Genomic DNA, 17,500 nt, shown 5'->3' on the forward strand with positions numbered 1-17,500 from the left:
CGAATTGGCGCCAGTCCTACTGACCTGTGGCTATTCGTCAAGTATTCCTCTCTCTCTCTCTCTCTCTCTCCACCATCCTCCCTCTTTGTCTCTCTGCCGTCTCCCGTATCTTCTCTCCCCTCCCTCCCCCCTCAGCTCGCTTCCTCCTCTCCTATACCCTCTCCACTCTTTCTGACTCACTAAATGACGCTGATCGAGAGCCAAACCGGTGTTGCATCAGATCAAGTCCCGTAAGTTCTTAAGTTCCTCAGTTCATACACACTGACGTCCCCTATTCCCTTTCTCCCTTCCTCTCTCCCTCATCACTGCTATATGTTGTTGCTGTTGTTGTTTAACCCAAGGTCAACTCTGACGAAGCCGACATACCATCAGAGGCGTTCCAGCCGCGACCATCCTGTCTGCTTTTCATAGTATATCCGAGACTATTATTATCCGATGAGTCCTTCGCTTTTTCTTTTTCAAAGACGGTAAGGTGTGATTTGGCTGCTATTTCTTATCGCTTCTGTGACCACATGGAAGTTCTTTAAAAAGTGGGGCTGCATATAGCGTGTCTAGCGTCAGGTTTGTTTTGATATAACAGGTTTACGATCAAAGATGTTCCACTGGTGACCATCCTTTTTTTAAAATTTCATTTCATGTGTGTGTGTGTGTCAACGCAAGTGTGGCTGTGTGGTTAGTCGTTTGCTTCCCAACCCCATGATTTCGGGTTCAGTCCCACTGTGCGGCACACCTTCTGTAAGCTCCGGAGCGGTTAATGCTTTGTGTGTGAGTGGATTTAGTAGACAGAAACTGTATATGTGTATTTCCATGTTTCTGTATGTTCCCCCCTACGGGTGTTGGTTTGTTTGCGTTCCCATAAGGTCTCCATCGTTGGCTCATGTATCCATATATATACATACATAAGACAGAAGAGTGTGATTTGAGGGAGATTTGATTGCTATTTCTACCAATCTAGCTACCATTTAGAGTTGTCCCTCATTGACTAACATCTATATATATACATAAGACAGAAGAGTGTGATGTGAGGGAGATTTGACTTCTATTTCTACCATTTACTGTTGTCCCTCGTTGATTCACATCTATATACATACATAAGACTGTAAGGGTGTAATTTGAGGGAGATTTAGCTAATATTTCTAACAGGTCTAGCTACAATGTAGAGGTCTCTCTAATCGGCTCTTACATAGATAAGACAGTAGGGTGTGATTTGGGGGAGATTTCGCTGCCATTTCTACCAGGCTTAGCTAACCTGTAGAGGCCTCCCTCACAGGCTCATACATACATATACTCATACAAAAGACAGTGTGATTTGAGGGAGATTTGGTTGCTATGTCTACTAAATTTAGTTACTATGCAGAGGTCATCCTCATTGGCTCAAACATACATATATACATAGATAAGACAGTAGGGTATGATCTGAGGGAGATTTGGCTGCTATTTCTCGGTCTAGCTACTGTGTAGACTCTCTGTATGAGCCAGTAGGGTGTGATTTGAGGGAGACGTGATTGCTATTTTTACCTGGTCTAGCTGTCATGCAGAGGTCCCTCTCATTGGCTCATACATATACAAGACAGTAGGGTATGATATGAGGGAGATTTGGCTGCTATTTCAACTAGGCCTAGCTAATATCTCCCTCATTGGCTCATATATATGCACAGATAAGACAGTAAAGTGTAACTTGGTGTATATTTGGCTGTTATTTCTAACAGGTCTAGCTACCATGCAGAGGTCTCCATCATTGGCTCATTCATGTTTTATATGCATAGATAAGACAGTATGGTGTGATTTGAAGATTTGGCTGCTATTTCTAGCAGGTCAAGCTACCAATGACCTTATCTCATGGATGTTGGGTGGGGTTGGTAGTAGTCAGCCATGCTGATTGTTCTTGTTGTTTAACCCTAAGTCGGCTCTAAGTGGTCCTATGATCAAATACGTTCCAGGTATGACCACTTCGTCTGGTCTTTCTTCTTATTATTATTTTGCTCTGTTTCTTATTTAAGAGAGAATTTGCTGCGATTTGAAGGAGATCTGGCAGTTATTTCTGACAATTTGACTGACCTCATAATTGCTCTCATGGTGGACATTGATACGATATTGTGTACATAACATTCTTGTTGTTTACAATCTAGAGTGTCTCTCTGACAACACTATATTGTGCAATACCTGAGTTGACACCTGGCTGCGGTGAGGAAGAGAATAAGTATTAGATCATCTGGGAGAGTGTTAACATGTGATTGCCTGGTGTCTTATCCAGGTGGAGATTTATATCTCATCAGTGTCTCTGTGAACCAACACGATATTGCACATTGCCTCAGTTGACACCTGGCTGCAGTGAGGAAGAGAATAAATATCAGATCATCTGGGAGAGTGTTAACGTGTGATTGCCTGGTGTCTTATCCAGGTGGAGATTTATATCTCATCAGTGTCTCTGTGAACCAACGCTATATTGCACATTGCCTCGGTTGACACCTGACTGCGGTGAGGAAGAGAATAAATATCAGATCATCTGGGAGAGTGTTAACATGTGATTGCCTGGTGTCTTATCCAGGTGGAGATTTATATCTCATCAGTGTCTCTGTGAACCAACACGATATTGCACATTGCCTCAGTTGACACTTGGCTGCGGTGAGGAAGAGAATAAATATCAGATCATCTGGGAGAGTGTTAATGTGATAGTGGTAGTATCTTATCCAGGTGGAGATTTGTCTCTCATCACAGTGTCTCTATGACACAACACTATATTGTACATAACTTCAATTCACACCTGGTTATGGTGAGTTGGGAAGAACAGGGATCAGATCATCTGAGAGAGTGTTAATGTGTGATTGACTGGTGTCTTATCCAGGTGGAGAGGCGCATGGTTTAGTGATTCAGGTATTTGGCTTATAATTGTAAGGTTGTGAGTTTGGTATCTGGCAGCACATTCTGTCCTTGAGCAAGACACTTTATTTCTTGTTGTTTCACTTGCAAAAATGAGTTGTACCTATAATTCAGAAGAGGGGCCAGCCGTGTCGCACTCTGTCTCACTGAATCTCCCTGAGAACTATGTTGAGGGTACACTTGCACATTAATTTCACAAGCAGGCTGATACCGTTGATCGGATCAACTGGAACCCTTGTTGTTGTAAGGAAAGAACATGTCCATGTCTTGTGAGAATTCTCTCACACCTACCCTACAATGTCTATCTAAAAATAAGCAATCACATTGTTAAAATCTCCAAGCTGAAGGTAATGCATGATTAATTCATATACTCTTTACTCTTTTACTTGTTTCAGTCTTTTGACTGTGGCCATGCTGGAGCACCGCCTTTTAGTCGAGCAAATCGACCCCAGGACTTATTCTTTGGAAGCCTAGTACTTATTCTATCGGTCTCTTTTGCCGAACCGCTAAGTTACGGGGACGTAAACACACTAGCATCGGTTGTCAAGCGATGTTGTGGGGGACAAACACAGACACACAAACACATACACACGTACATATATATATATATATATATATATATATATACATATATACGACAGGCTTCTTTCAGTTTCCGTCTACCAAATCCACTCACAAGGCTTTGGTCGGTCCGAGGCTATAGTAGAAGACACTTGCCCAAGGTGTCACGCAGTGGAACTGAACCCGGATAAATGGAAATAAATAATCATTAAGTTTGACAGAGAAATCTTAATGCTAAAGGGTTAATGTTCCAAACACCTAATTAATTAATTAGTTATTTTATTAAATTCTTCGTTATTTTAAAAATTAATTGAAACAAAGACGGACTTATTCAACATAGTATAGTTGTTGTTGTTGGCACTCCGTCGCTTACGACGTCGAGAGTTCCACTTGATCTGATCAACGGAACAGCCTGCTTGTGAAATTAACGTGCAAGTGGCTGAGCACTCCACAGACACGTGTACCCTTAACGTAGTTCTCGGAGATATTCAGCGTGACACAGTGTGACAAGGCTGACCCTTTGAATTACAGGCACAACAGAAACAGGAAGATAGAGTGAGAGAAAGTTGTGGTGGAAGAGTACAGCAGGGTTCGCCACCATCCCCTGCTGGAGCCTCGTGGAGCTTTAGGTGTTTTCGCTCAATAAACACTCACAACGCCCGGTCTGGGAATTGAAACCGCGATCCTATGACTGCGAGTCCGCTGCCCTAACCACTGGGCCATTGCGCCTCCACATAGTATAGTAACGAAAGGGGTAAAGTGATCCATTTAAGAAACCAATGTATTTTTTTTTTGTTTTTTATTTTCTTTTAGATGAATTCATCATTAATTTTTTTTCTTTTTTTTTTTTTCTCTTTCCAGATTTTGCTGCTATTGACTGATCCCAATGACAAATTTCCGCTTCGTTCTAGCAGTAATCAGCGTCCCTACCCTAACTGCAATCTTTGGTTTGCTGTGGTTGTGGGACAAGAAGAAGAAGAAAAGACTTCCAAGAAAGGATTCGACAGATGAGGGCTTGTCCCAGCACGATGACCTCCAGGCCAGTAATGAGGGTGATTTGAACCAGGAAACTCTCGTGCACGACAAACATAACAATGAAGAAGGCGAAGACAGTGTTACTTCACTCCATAACTACAAAGAAATCTTAATAAAAGCATCCAACTCTCTGACAACTTCTTCATATCAGAGTTCCAAATTGAAATCCAAGGAAATCCGACAGCTGAATGGTCGAAGAGATGTTTCCCCTGGACAACATGTCGACACCTGCATAGCGGCAACTGTCGACGACACAGCCTTATGTTACCAGCTGCCTGGCAAACACTATGATCTCGAAGATACCTTGCCTGACAACGATGACATTGGTAATATCGGCGTTGCAGGCGGCAGCAAAATCACAGATCGGAATCCTACGGATGTTGCTTATGGACAGCATTTGTCTAGCGGACACTTGCTCCAAAGTGACGGTCCTGGCGACGCTGTGGTGGAATCTGATACGGCTGCGATACTTGCAATGCTGCACAGTGGCGCTGGCGTCAATCAGAAATGCACAAATAGAGGGGATGAAGCCAAAGGTTTGGAGCCGACATTATTAGTTTCGTCTTGTGTGGAGGAAGCTGCAGAATCCTTTCTAGATAAGAACCATGAGGAGGAGGAGGAGGAGGAGGAGAAAGAGATGGTTTCCAGTAGCAGCCACAGTTGCCATGGAGTTGTTGGTGAAGAGTCTCATAGTGAAAATAAAACCAAAGATGAGGATGAGAAGGTGGAGGGGCAGGGATGCGAGTTGGGTCGACAGGAGGCCTCGTATGTGTCGGCGTCAAAATTAGACAGCCTTAGCACCGCTGCTGATGCTGCAGCGGGGGCTGGGGACATATGGGTCACCTTCGATGAAGTCCACAGTGGAGGCAAACAACAGGACTCTGAACTGAGTGGAACGCAGGGCCTGTCAGGCAGCTCAGGGTATGATAGAAATACAAGCGATCATAATGATGATGATGGTGATTATGATGGTGATGACGATGACCTTCTGGGGTCAGACGTACAGGTCAATGCTGTGGATAACTTTCAACGGGTTACCAGCAACTCTGCTGAGTTCATGGGTGACTCTTCCATTGTGCAGATTGGCGACATCATCGTTGACTCTCCAGCGCAGCTCACCGAGGTTGGCGAGAACTTGTGTCAGCACGGAGACAAGATGAACGTGGATTCGTACTCTCAGGTGAAGTCCATGGACGCCATATCTGTGGTGTTCGCATCGAATTCCCTAAATGAAAGCAAACTGAAAAAGGAGCTGGAGAGCCTTCGAGGATCCACAGAGCCGACGCAAACAAGCACCCCAAAGCGAGAGACGACGGACAATTTGCTTCTAAGCGCTAAAGAACTGTTTCACGAAACAAAATCTATCACTCCCCCGGAGACAGAGTCCGAAAAAGACATCTTAACGGAGAGCATGGAGAGCGATCCGGTCGCTGGAGACGATGACAGTCGGGACATATCAATGTCCGAAGGTGCCCAATCGGATGGCAGTGGCGAGGTCTACCTGTCAAGTTTATCGCAGACACCGACCTTTCGTCGACAAAGGACAGACGACACAGCAGCCGAGAATTCTGTGACTAAATCTTCAAGCAGTACTTCATATGCGTCTCCTCTGGTAAATTCCATGCCATTTGAAGCTGAAACAGTCCAGTGCCAATCTGAAGAATCCGGGGCTGGGGGTGATTTGAAAGGACCTGGAAGCAATGGTACGAATCACTTAAAATCTGTGGATTCATCCAAGAATGAATGTCCGACCTCAGAAAGCCTTCTTCTGACAAGCGCAACAGAAACTGCCAGCAAAAATCCTCAGGAGGGTGGTACATCGGTCGAGCTTTGTGGCAGACACATTGGTGCTGTTGACAGCTTGTCGTTTGGCAGTTCCGATCAGAATATGGACGAAGTCACACACGAGCAGCAGCAGCAGCTTCAGAGCGGCAATGACAATGACGGCAAGAGTGGCCACGGCGACATTGACAGCAAGGGTGGCCATGACGAAACGTTGAGCAACACCAACGGTGCCGCTGTGGTGAGCAACATTAGCAGTGTCGGTGAGGAAGCCCCCCCCGATGCAGCCCATTCTGGGACTACATTACCAGAAGAAGAAGAAGAAGAAGAAGAAGAAGGGGTGATGGTACAAAGCAACCTTGTAGATAATACTGCGAACTGTGATGTAACTGACCACTGTGTACCTCAAGATGGCAGCAAAACCAACCTAACTGGTTCCAGTAGCAAATTGGAGTACAGCGCTGCTACTTTTGTGCCTCCTGATTCGAATTTCCAGTCGAATCCTTCGCCAAGCTGTGATTTTACTAATGTTGTAAGTAAATAATTTTTTTTCTCTGTTGCTGCTATTTCTAGCTCATTCTTTGTCTTAACCCTTTAGTGTTCACATTATTCTGCCATAATTAATCCACATTTTTATCCACATTGTTTTGAACTAATCATGCATTATCTTGTAGCTATGAGATTTTGATGAGGTAGCTGTTAATCTTTAAAATGTTATTTGTAGGTTTGGTGTGAAAGACTAGATCTGGTCAGTTTGAACATAAAACAGGCAGAATACTTTTGGCCGGATATGGCCGGTTTAAATGCTAAAGGGTTAAAGTGCTTTCATCTCTCTCTCCGTCTCCCAGATAATCCACCCCATCCACTCTATATTTTTATTGTCTTTAACTGAGCAATGATGATGATGATGATAATCTTTTCAGAGTGGCTGTGTGGTAAGTAGCTTGCTTACCAACCACATGGTCCCGGGTTCAGTCCCACCGCGTGGCATCTTGGGCAAGTGTCTTCTACTATAGCCTCGGGCCGACCAAAGCCTTGTGAGTGGATTTGGTAGACGGAAACTGAAAGAGCCTGTTGTATATATCATCATCATCATCGTTTAACGTCCGCTTTCCATGCTAGCATGGGTTGGACGATTTGACTGAGGACTGGTGCAACCGGATGGCTACACCAGGCTCCAATATATATATATATATATATATATAAATAAGGAGTGGCTGTGTGGTAAGTAGCTTGCTTACCAACCACATGGTTCTGGGTTCAGTCCCACTGCGTGGCATCTTGGGCAAGTGTCTTCTACTATAGCCTCGGGCCGACCAAAGCCTTGTGAGTGGATTTGGTAGACGGAAACTGAAAGAAGCCCGTCGTATATATGTATATATATATATATATGTATGTATGTGTTTGTGTGTCTGCGTTTGTCCCCCAAACATCACTTGACAACCGATGCTGGTGTGTTTACGTCCCTGTCACTTAGCGGTTCGGCAAAACAGAGCGATAGAAGTAACATTAAACGAGAAGATTGACATTTCCAGCGTGGGTGGAGGTTTATATTACACATTCTGTGTCAAGCACACACTCACATATATTCTGCCACAGTTAGGGATTCCAGCTGTGACCATCCTGTCTTTTATTCAGCCATAGTGTACCTAGGACTACATTATCTAATGTGTTCTTCCTTGTTTCTTTTGTTTAACCCCAGGTCAGTCCTGATCCAGACAGACCTATGATCAAAGATGTTCCAGCTGTGACCATCCTGTGTTTTATTCAGGCATAGTGTATCTAGGACTACATTATCTAATGTGTCCTCCCTTGTTGTTTAGCCCCAGGTCAGTCCTGATCCAGACAGACCTATGATCAGTGATGTTCCAGCTGTGACCATCCTGTCTTTCATTCAGGCATAGTGTATCTAGGACTACATTATCTAATGTGTCCTTCCTTGTTGTTTAGCCCCAAGCCAGGTCTGATCCAGACAGATCTATGATCAGTGATGTTCCAGCTGTGACCATCCTGTCTTTCATTCAGGCATAGCGTATCTAGGACTACATTATCTAATGTGTCCTTCAGTCAGTCAAAGGTTTTTGGGTCTTGGAATCCTAGAGTTGTTGTTTTTCCTGTTGATGTTGTTTACAGTTACTTTATGAATGACGTCACACTTTATCTTCCTTTTCAAAATGTAAACAATATCACCACCACCACTGTTACTACTACCATGACAACCACTGGCTACTATTACTACCATCACTACCACTACTATTACTACTATAACCACTACCACCACCACCACCAGTACTATAACCACTACCACCACCACTACTACTACTACCACCACAACCAACCCTACTACTACTACTATCGCTATAACCACTACCACTACCAGTACTATAACCACTACCACCACCACTACTACTACTACTACTACCCCCACCACTACTACCACCACAACCAACCCTACTACTACTATCACTATAACCACTACCACCACCACCACCACTACAACTACTACTACTACCACCACAACCAACCCTACTACTACTACTATCACTATAACCACTACCACCACCACCACCACTACAACTACTACTACTACCACCACAACCAATCCTACTACTACTACTATCGCTATAACCACTACCACTACCAGTACTATAACCACTACCACCACCACTACTACTACCCCCACCACCAACCCTACTACTACTACTGTCACTATAACCACTACCACTACCAGAACCACTACCACCACCACTACTACTACTACTACTACCCCCACCACTACTACCACCACAACCAACCCTACTACTACTACTATCACTATAACTACTACCACCACCACCACCACTACAACTACTACTACTACCACCACAACCAATCCTACTACTACTACTATCACTATAACCACTACCACTACCATAACCACTACCACCACCACTACTACTACCACCACCACCACGACAACTACTACTACTACTATCACTATAACCACTGCCAGTACTATAACCACCACCACCACCACTACAACTACTACTACTACCACCACCACTACTACCACCACAACCAATCCTACTACTACTACTTTCACTATAACCACTACCACTACCAGTACTATAACCACTACTACTACCACCACCACCACCACTACAACTACTACTACTACTATCACTATAACCACTACCAGTACTATAACCACTACCAGTACTATAACCACTACCACCACCACTACCACCACCACCACCACCACTACAACTACTACTACTACCACCACCACTACTACCACCACAACCAACCCTACTACTATCACTATAACCACTACCACCACCACTACTACAATCACTACAACCACTACTACCAGCACCACCACCACTACTACTACTACTACTACTACCACCACCACCTCCACTACCAACACCAGTACAATTAACTGCCACCACCAAAACAACCACTACTACTACTACTACTCCTACTACTACTACTACTACTACCACCACCACCACTACTACTACTACTACTACAACTACTGTTGTTGTTGTTGGTATTTCATGAGTGGCTGATGTAATGCCGTGGAATGTTGTTGAATATCACTGCAATGGCCATTGCTACCACCCCCACCCCCATCCCCACTGTGTGTTGTTGACAGTCAACACATGCTTAGAGGTGTGTGAGGGGTGGAGGTCATGGGTGGAGCTGCTTCAGTTTCCTTGGTTGTTGATTGTTGTTAAGTAATCAAGGAGGACCTGGGGGGGGGGGGGCGGGAACGGAAGTGCGGGAGGGGGGAGAGAGAGAATTCACGTGTTGTTGTTGTGTATGGAGAGTAGAAAGTAACACGAACACACACACACACATGAGAACATATATATGAACACATGTATATAAATACACACACGCACATGCACATATATATATATCATCATCATCATCATCATCGTTTAACGTCCGCTTTCCATGCTAGCATGGGTTGGACGATTTGACTGAGGACTGGTGAAACCGGATGGCAACACCAGGCTCCAGTCTAATTTGGCAGAGTTTCTACAGCTGGATGCCCTTCCTAACGCCAACCACTCAGAGAGTGTAGTGGGTGCTTTTACGTGTCACCCGCACGAAAACGGCCACGCTCGAAATGGTGTCTTTTATGTGCCACCCGCACAAGCCAGTCCAGGGGCACTGGCAACGATCTCGCTCGAAAATCCTACGGGAGCCAGTCAGGCGGTACTGGCAATGGCCACGCTCAAAATGGTGCATCTCATGTGCCACCCGCACAAGAACCAGTCCAGGGGCACTGGCAACGATCTTACTTGGCTTGCCGGGTCTTCTCACGCACAGCACATTTCCAAAGGTCTCGGTCAGTAGTCATCGCCTCAGTGAGGCCCAATGTACGAAGGTCTTGCCTCACCACCTCAGCCCAGGTCTTCCTGGGCCTACCTCTTCCACAGGTTCCCTCAACTGTTAGGGTGTGGCACTTTTTCACGCAGCTATCCTCATCCATTCTCACCACATGTCCATACCAGCGCAATCGTCTCTCTTGCACACCACAACTGATGCTTCTAATGTTCAGCTTTTCTCTCAAGATACTTACACTCTGACGGGTATTCACATTGACATTACACATCCAACGGAGCATACTGGCTTCATTCTTTGCGAGCTTACGTATGTCCTCAGCAGTTACAGCCCATGTTTCACTGCCATGTAGCATGGCTGTTCGTACGCATGTGTCATACAGTCTGCCTTTTACTCTGAGTGAGAGTCCCTTTGTCGCCAGCAGGGGTAAGAGCTCTCTAAACTTTGCCCAGGCTATTCTTATTCTAGCAGCTACACTTTCAGTGCACCCACCCCCACTACTAACTTGGTCGCCCAGATAGCGGAAGCTATCGACTACCTCTAGTTTTTCACCCTGGAATGAGATAGAAGTTGTTTCCTGTTTGTTTACAGTGTTTATTGCACCTGAACATCTGCCACACATATATATATATATATATATGTGTGTACACACACACACATGTATATATATATATATATATATATATATATATATATATATATATACATGAGGGGTTTAGTTCAATTGTGATCTAAATGAATAGATATGCTGGGTAAATGCTATAGATCGTCAACCATTAGGTCTGGATCTAGGGATCCGTGTTAGGGTCCCGTTATAGCATGTATATATATATATATATATATATATATATATATATCAGAGGGAAAACCAAAACCAAGGCAGAACAAGTATCTTCAGTCAATTGGAATAATTCAATTAAGCTGAATTTGAAGTCTATATTCACCTTACCCTAATTAAATTATTCTAAATGACTTGAGATACTTTGTTCTGCCTTGGTTTTAGTTTTTCCTAAAGTATATATATAAAAGTTGCTTATGTATATATATATATATGCACACACCTGTAAACATAAACAGGTATACATGAGCACCCACATAAATAAACATATATAAACTCAGACACACACACACACACACACACACACACACAGTCATGTATGAACACTTTTGACTTTTTCTATACAAAATAGTTGAATCTAATCCAATATTTCCATGCTGTTATTTGTAACTGTGTCAATTTCAAGTTCAACCATTCATAATCAACTAGTTCATCATCATCATCATTATCGTTGTTTAACGTCCATTTTCCATGCTGGCATGGGTTGGACGATTTGACTGAGGACTGGTGAAACCAGATGGCTACACCAGGCTTCAATCTGATTTGGCAGAGTTTCTACAGCTGGATGCCCTTCCTAACGCCAACCACTCTGAGAGTGTAGTGGGTGCTTTTACATGCCACCAGCACGAGGGCCAGTCAGGCGGTACTGGCAACGGCCACGCTCAAAATGGTGTTTTTTTACATGCCTCCTGTACAGGGGCCAGTCCAGCGGCACTGGCAATGACGTCACTCGAATGTTTCTCATGTGCCACCGGCACAAGTGCCAGTAAGGCGATGCTGGTAACGATCACGCTCAAATGGTGCTATTTACGTGCCACTGGCACAGAAGCCAGACAGCTGCTCTGGCAATGATCATGCTCGGACCGTGCTCTTAGCGCTCCACTGGCACAGGTGCCAGTCATCGAATTTGGTTCAATTACGATTTCGATTTCACTTGCCCCAACAGGTCTTAGCAAGCCGAGTTTAGTGTCCAATGAAGGAGAGGTTGGCATGGGTGCCAGTGGGCTAATTTGGATTGATTTCATTTACCTCAACAGGTCTTCGCAAACAGAGTTTAGTGTCCAATGAAGGAAAGGTACGCATAAGTGGGCTGGCTACACCCCTGGCAGAGGCCTTGGATTTAGGTCTCACATGGCTTGCCAGGTCTTCTCACGCACTGCATATTCAAAGCTCTCTGACTTAACCCCTCTAATTTAACCCTCTCTAACTTAACCCTCTCTAACTTAACCCTCTCTCACTTAACCCTCTCTCACTTAACCCTCTCTCACTTAACCCTCTCTCACTTAACCCTCTCTCACTTAACCCTCTCTCACTTAACCCTCTCTCACTTAAACCCTCTCTCATTAAACCCTCTCTCACTTAACCCTCTCTCACTTAACCCTCTCTCACTTAACCCTCTCTAACTTAACCCTCTCTGACTTAACCCTCTCTGACTTAACCCTCTCTGACTTAACCCTCTCTGACTTAACCCTCTCTGACTTAACCCTCTCTGACTTAACCCTCTCTGACTTAACCCTCTCTGACTTAACCCTCTCTAACTTAACCCTCTCTGACTTAACCCTCTCTGACTTAACCCTCTCTGACTTAACCCTCTCTGACTTAACCTCTCTAACTTAACCCTCTCTAACTTAACCCTCTCTAACTTAACCCTCTCTAACTTAACCCTCTCTAACTTAACCCTCTCTAACTTAACCCTCTCTGACTTAACCTCTCTGACTTAACCTTTCTAACTTAACCCTCTCTAACTTAACCCTCTCTAACTTAACCCTCTCTCACTTAACCCTCTCTCACTTAACCCTCTCTCACTTAACCCTCTCTGACTTAACCCTCTCTGACTTAACCCTCTCTGACTTAACCCTCTCTGACTTAACCCTCTCTGACTTAACCCTCTCTGACTTAACCCTCTCTGACTTAACCCTCTCTGACTTAACCCTCTCTGACTTAACCCTCTCTGACTTAACCTCTCTAACTTAACCCTCTCTAACTTAACCCTCTCTAACTTAACCCTCTCTAACTTAACCCTCTCTAACTTAACTCTCTCTGACTTAACTCTCTCTGACTTAACCCTCTCTGACTTAACCCTCTCTGACTTAACCCTCTCTAACTTAACCTCTCTAACTTAACCTTCTCTAACTTAACCTTCTCTAACTTAACCCTCTCTAACTTAACCCTCTCTGACTTAACTCTCTCTGACTTAACTCTCTCTGACTTAACTCTCTCTGACTTAACTCTCTCTGACTTAACCCTCTCTGACTTAACCCTCTCTGACTTAACCCTCTCTGACTTAACCCTCTCTGACTTAACCCTCTCTGACTTAACCCTCTCTGACTTAACCCTCTCTGACTTAACCCTCTCTAACTTAACCCTCTCTCTCTCTCTGTCTTTTTCCACAGCCACAATGTGAAGACTCTGTACAAAACGCCTCATCTAATAAAATCTATGAGTTTTATTTCCCCTCGGACTTATGTGGGCGACTGATCGGCCGGCAGGGAAAGACCATTTCACAGATAAAGGAACGGTCAGGTGCATACGTCACCTTACAACCAAGTCCTTACACGCCCAACCATCAGATTTGTTCTATAGACGGTAAGATTCCTTCTTTTTTTTTTCATCTGTTACCTTTTTATTTACATTTGCCATTGTTCCAGCTGTTACCATCCTGTCTTTTATTCTGTCTCACCTTTTTCCTTTCTCTCTTCAGGTTCGGAAGAACAAATCCAAGAAGCATTAAAATGTATAACAGAGAAATTTCCTCCTTCTGTCTATGGCAATGTTGATCTCACCCCAATCCGAGACACGTCACAGCTGGCCAGTAACCCTGTCGTTATGCCGGACCTCATACAAGTACGTCACCGTTTAATGGCAAATATAGCATATTAAACCCATCTGAGACCACTCTTGACTCTGTGATGCTATCTTCCGGATTTATAGTGATCTAAATTAAAATCCTCCTTCAAAAATTTCATGTCAATCTATGTTCTAAACACTAGCTTAATTAATGACAAAGTTATTTTAGTAAATTTTTCATTATTTTCAAAATTAATTGAAACAAAGACTGTATACAACTTTGGACAAGTTGTAGTGCAGCTGAGCTCTGTATACAATAATTTCATTATTATTATTATTATTATTATTATTATTATTTCAACGGAAATATGGCAACAATAGTGTTAAGAGAAAAACGTTTTATCAGAAAAGAATTGATCCGTAATCATTTCAACTGTTCTTAGGGTAAGTAGTTCGACTCTTAAAAATGTTTAAATGCTGCATTGAACATCAAAACTCCATTTATGCAACGATGTTACATGTCACAGATGTCGCTCTAGATTGTTACTCACGTAGGATTCCAGAGGAAACCGGTTATACAGGGGAAGTAACTCAATTCACTTTTTTTTTGGAAAAAAATACGTTTTTTTTTTTAAATGTATATATACAATGTATATATATACAATATTTACGTATCTACACTGCATGTCTTGTCCCTGGATGTATACATGATCCCAGACTGGATGAGAACTAGTCCATCTTTACAGTGTATATATACAATATCTATTTATCTACATTACATGTCTTGTCCCTGGATGTATACCTGGTCTCAGACTGGATGGGAACTAGTCCATCTTTACAGTGTGTAAACATACACACACACACACACACACACACACACACACACACACACACACATCATCATCATCATCATCATCATCATCGTCGTTTAACGTCCGCTTTCCACGCTAGCATAGGTTGGACGATTTGACTGAGGACTGGTGAAACCAGATGGCTACACCAGGCTCCAATCTGATTTGGCAGTTTCTATAGCTGGATGCCCTTCCTAACGCCAACCACTCAGAGAGTGTAGTGGGTGCTTTTACGTGCCACCGGCACGAAGGCCAGTCAGGCGAATATTTATGTATTTACACTACGTCTTGTCCCTGGATGTATACATGGTCCTAGACTGGATTAGAACTGGTCCATCTTTACAGTATGTATACACACACACACAATATTTCTATATCTACACTACATACCCTATTCCTGACTTTATACATGGTCCCAGGCTGGGTTTGAGCTCCTCGTTTTCTCTTTATTTCAGCTGAATCTCCCACAGGAAGGGGTCTCAGTAAACATTTTGGTAGCCAGTATCATCGACGCTGGTCACCTCTTTCTTCAACTGCCAACACATCCAACCTATGTTGCGCTCAACCGACTCAACAAGTTTATGAATCGCTGCTATTCCCAGCCAGGTATGGTGCCACATTTGCCTCGACCTTTGGCAGGTAAGTCAGTCTCTCTCTCTCTCTCTCTCTCTCTCTCTCTCTCTCTCTTTTTTCCCCCAATATCTATTTTTGCTTGCGATAGCCGGTTCTTCTGGTCAAACTATCGTATCTCCAGCTGCTTCAGATGCCAAGATATCAAAAATTGTCAACGTGTAGTACAACGGTATTGCTATGGCATGGTGGAAGTTATTTTCTGGGTTCGAATTTAATTGAATATAAACAACTAATTCTGAAATTTGGGGCTTTTTAACGTCCTTGAGAAATGATCGGTTTAACAGAAGTTATCTCCCTTGCGTCGGTATTTTCTTTTATTGCAAAGGTTCAGAGAAATTTGAATTTTGTTAAAAAAAAAATTATCTTTTAACATAAAATTACTATCACGTGATGTGAACACATACAGGTTCAGTGTGAGTGTGTGTGTGTGTATGTATATATATATATTTATATATATATGTATATAAGTTCAAAAAAAAGGAAAAAGACAAAAAACAACAACAAAAAACAACAACGTGAGGACGTGATACAGACTGTGTTACAAGACGCTCGGGAAAGGAAAGAGAGAATATGACGTTTCGAGCGGAGCTCTTCGTCGGAAACAAGGAAAGTTCAAAGAAGGGAAAAACGGAGGAAGAAAAAATCGCCACCGATGTCCACGAGGTTACATTGTGGATATATATATATAGATGTTTTTCTTAAATATTGTTATTGTTTTTGTTGAATAAAATTTGCTGAAAAAAGCCCCAATAAATTTGGCTCCAACCCAATTTCTATATACACACACACACACACACACACACATACGCGTGTATGACAGGCTTCTTTCTGTTTCCATCTTCCAAGTCCACTTGCATGAATTTGGTCAGCTCGGTGCTATCATAGAAGACACTTGTGCCATGCTGAGAGGCTGAACCTCTGGCCACATGGTTAGGAAGCAAGCTTTTCAACTAGTCATGCCTGTCCCTATATATACATATATATATATATATACATATATATATATATATATATATAATATATATATATATATATCATCATCATCATCGTTTAACGTCCGCTTTCCATGCTAGCATGGGTTGGACGATTTGACTGAGGACTGGTGAAACCGGATGGCTACACCAGGCTCCAATCTAATTTGGCAGAGTTTCTACAGCTGGATGCCCTTCCTAACGCCAACCACTCAAAGAGGGTAGTGGGTGCTTTTACGTGTCACCCGCACGAAAACGGCCACGCTCGAAATGGTGTCTTTTATGTGCCACCCGCACAAGCCAGTCCAGGGGCACTGGCAACGATCTCGCTCGAAAATCCTACGGTACTGGCAACGGCCACGCTCAAAATGGTGCATCTCATGTGCCACCCGCACAAGAGCCAGTCCAGGGGCACTGGCAACAATCTTACTTGGCTTGCCGGGTCTTCTCACGCACAGCACATTTCCAAAGGTCTCGGTCAGTAGTCATCGCCTCGGTGAGGCCCAATGTACGAAGGTCTTGCCTCACCACCTCAGCCCAGGTCTTCCTGGGCCTACCATACATATATATAATCAAAACAGAAAGTTTGAAAAATTTTATTGGTATTATTTATTCACCATTACACGTTTCATTTACTAATAGGTGCTACAAAATTGTACATGTAGGAGAAAGCACAATTATTTTTTTTTATATATTTATACCCACCTGGTACACACGGTGGTGCACTAGCATGACCGCAGCCACTTGGCTGAAACACATAAATAAAATAAAAAATATATATATATATATATATATATATATATATATATATAGTGTAGTATATTGCC

General features: G+C 43.2%; 1 protein-coding gene across 4 annotated transcripts in view; it reads left to right on the plus strand.

Moving 5' to 3' along the window:
* Positions 1–17,500, plus strand: part of LOC106876306 (uncharacterized) — a 39,553-nt gene that overhangs the window by 19,233 nt on the left and 2,820 nt on the right. For 2 of the 4 annotated variants that reach the window (XM_089346188.1, XM_089346190.1), the window contains exons 2-5: positions 4,303–6,790; positions 13,825–14,017; positions 14,133–14,275; positions 15,525–15,708. In XM_089346188.1, the coding sequence (XP_089202314.1) occupies positions 4,328–6,790; positions 13,825–14,017; positions 14,133–14,275; positions 15,525–15,708 (2,983 nt within the window). In that variant the 5' untranslated portion in view covers positions 4,303–4,327. Of the gene's footprint in view, positions 468–4,302; positions 6,791–13,824; positions 14,018–14,132; positions 14,276–15,524; positions 15,709–17,500 lie in introns of all 4 variants that reach the window. The other 2 variants (XM_089346189.1, XM_089346191.1) reach the window with 2 other exon arrangements.

Source organism: Octopus bimaculoides, chromosome 30 (assembly GCF_046866305.1).
Source record: "Octopus bimaculoides isolate indiv1 chromosome 30, ASM4686630v1, whole genome shotgun sequence".
Classification (NCBI taxonomy): domain Eukaryota; kingdom Metazoa; phylum Mollusca; class Cephalopoda; order Octopoda; family Octopodidae; genus Octopus; species Octopus bimaculoides.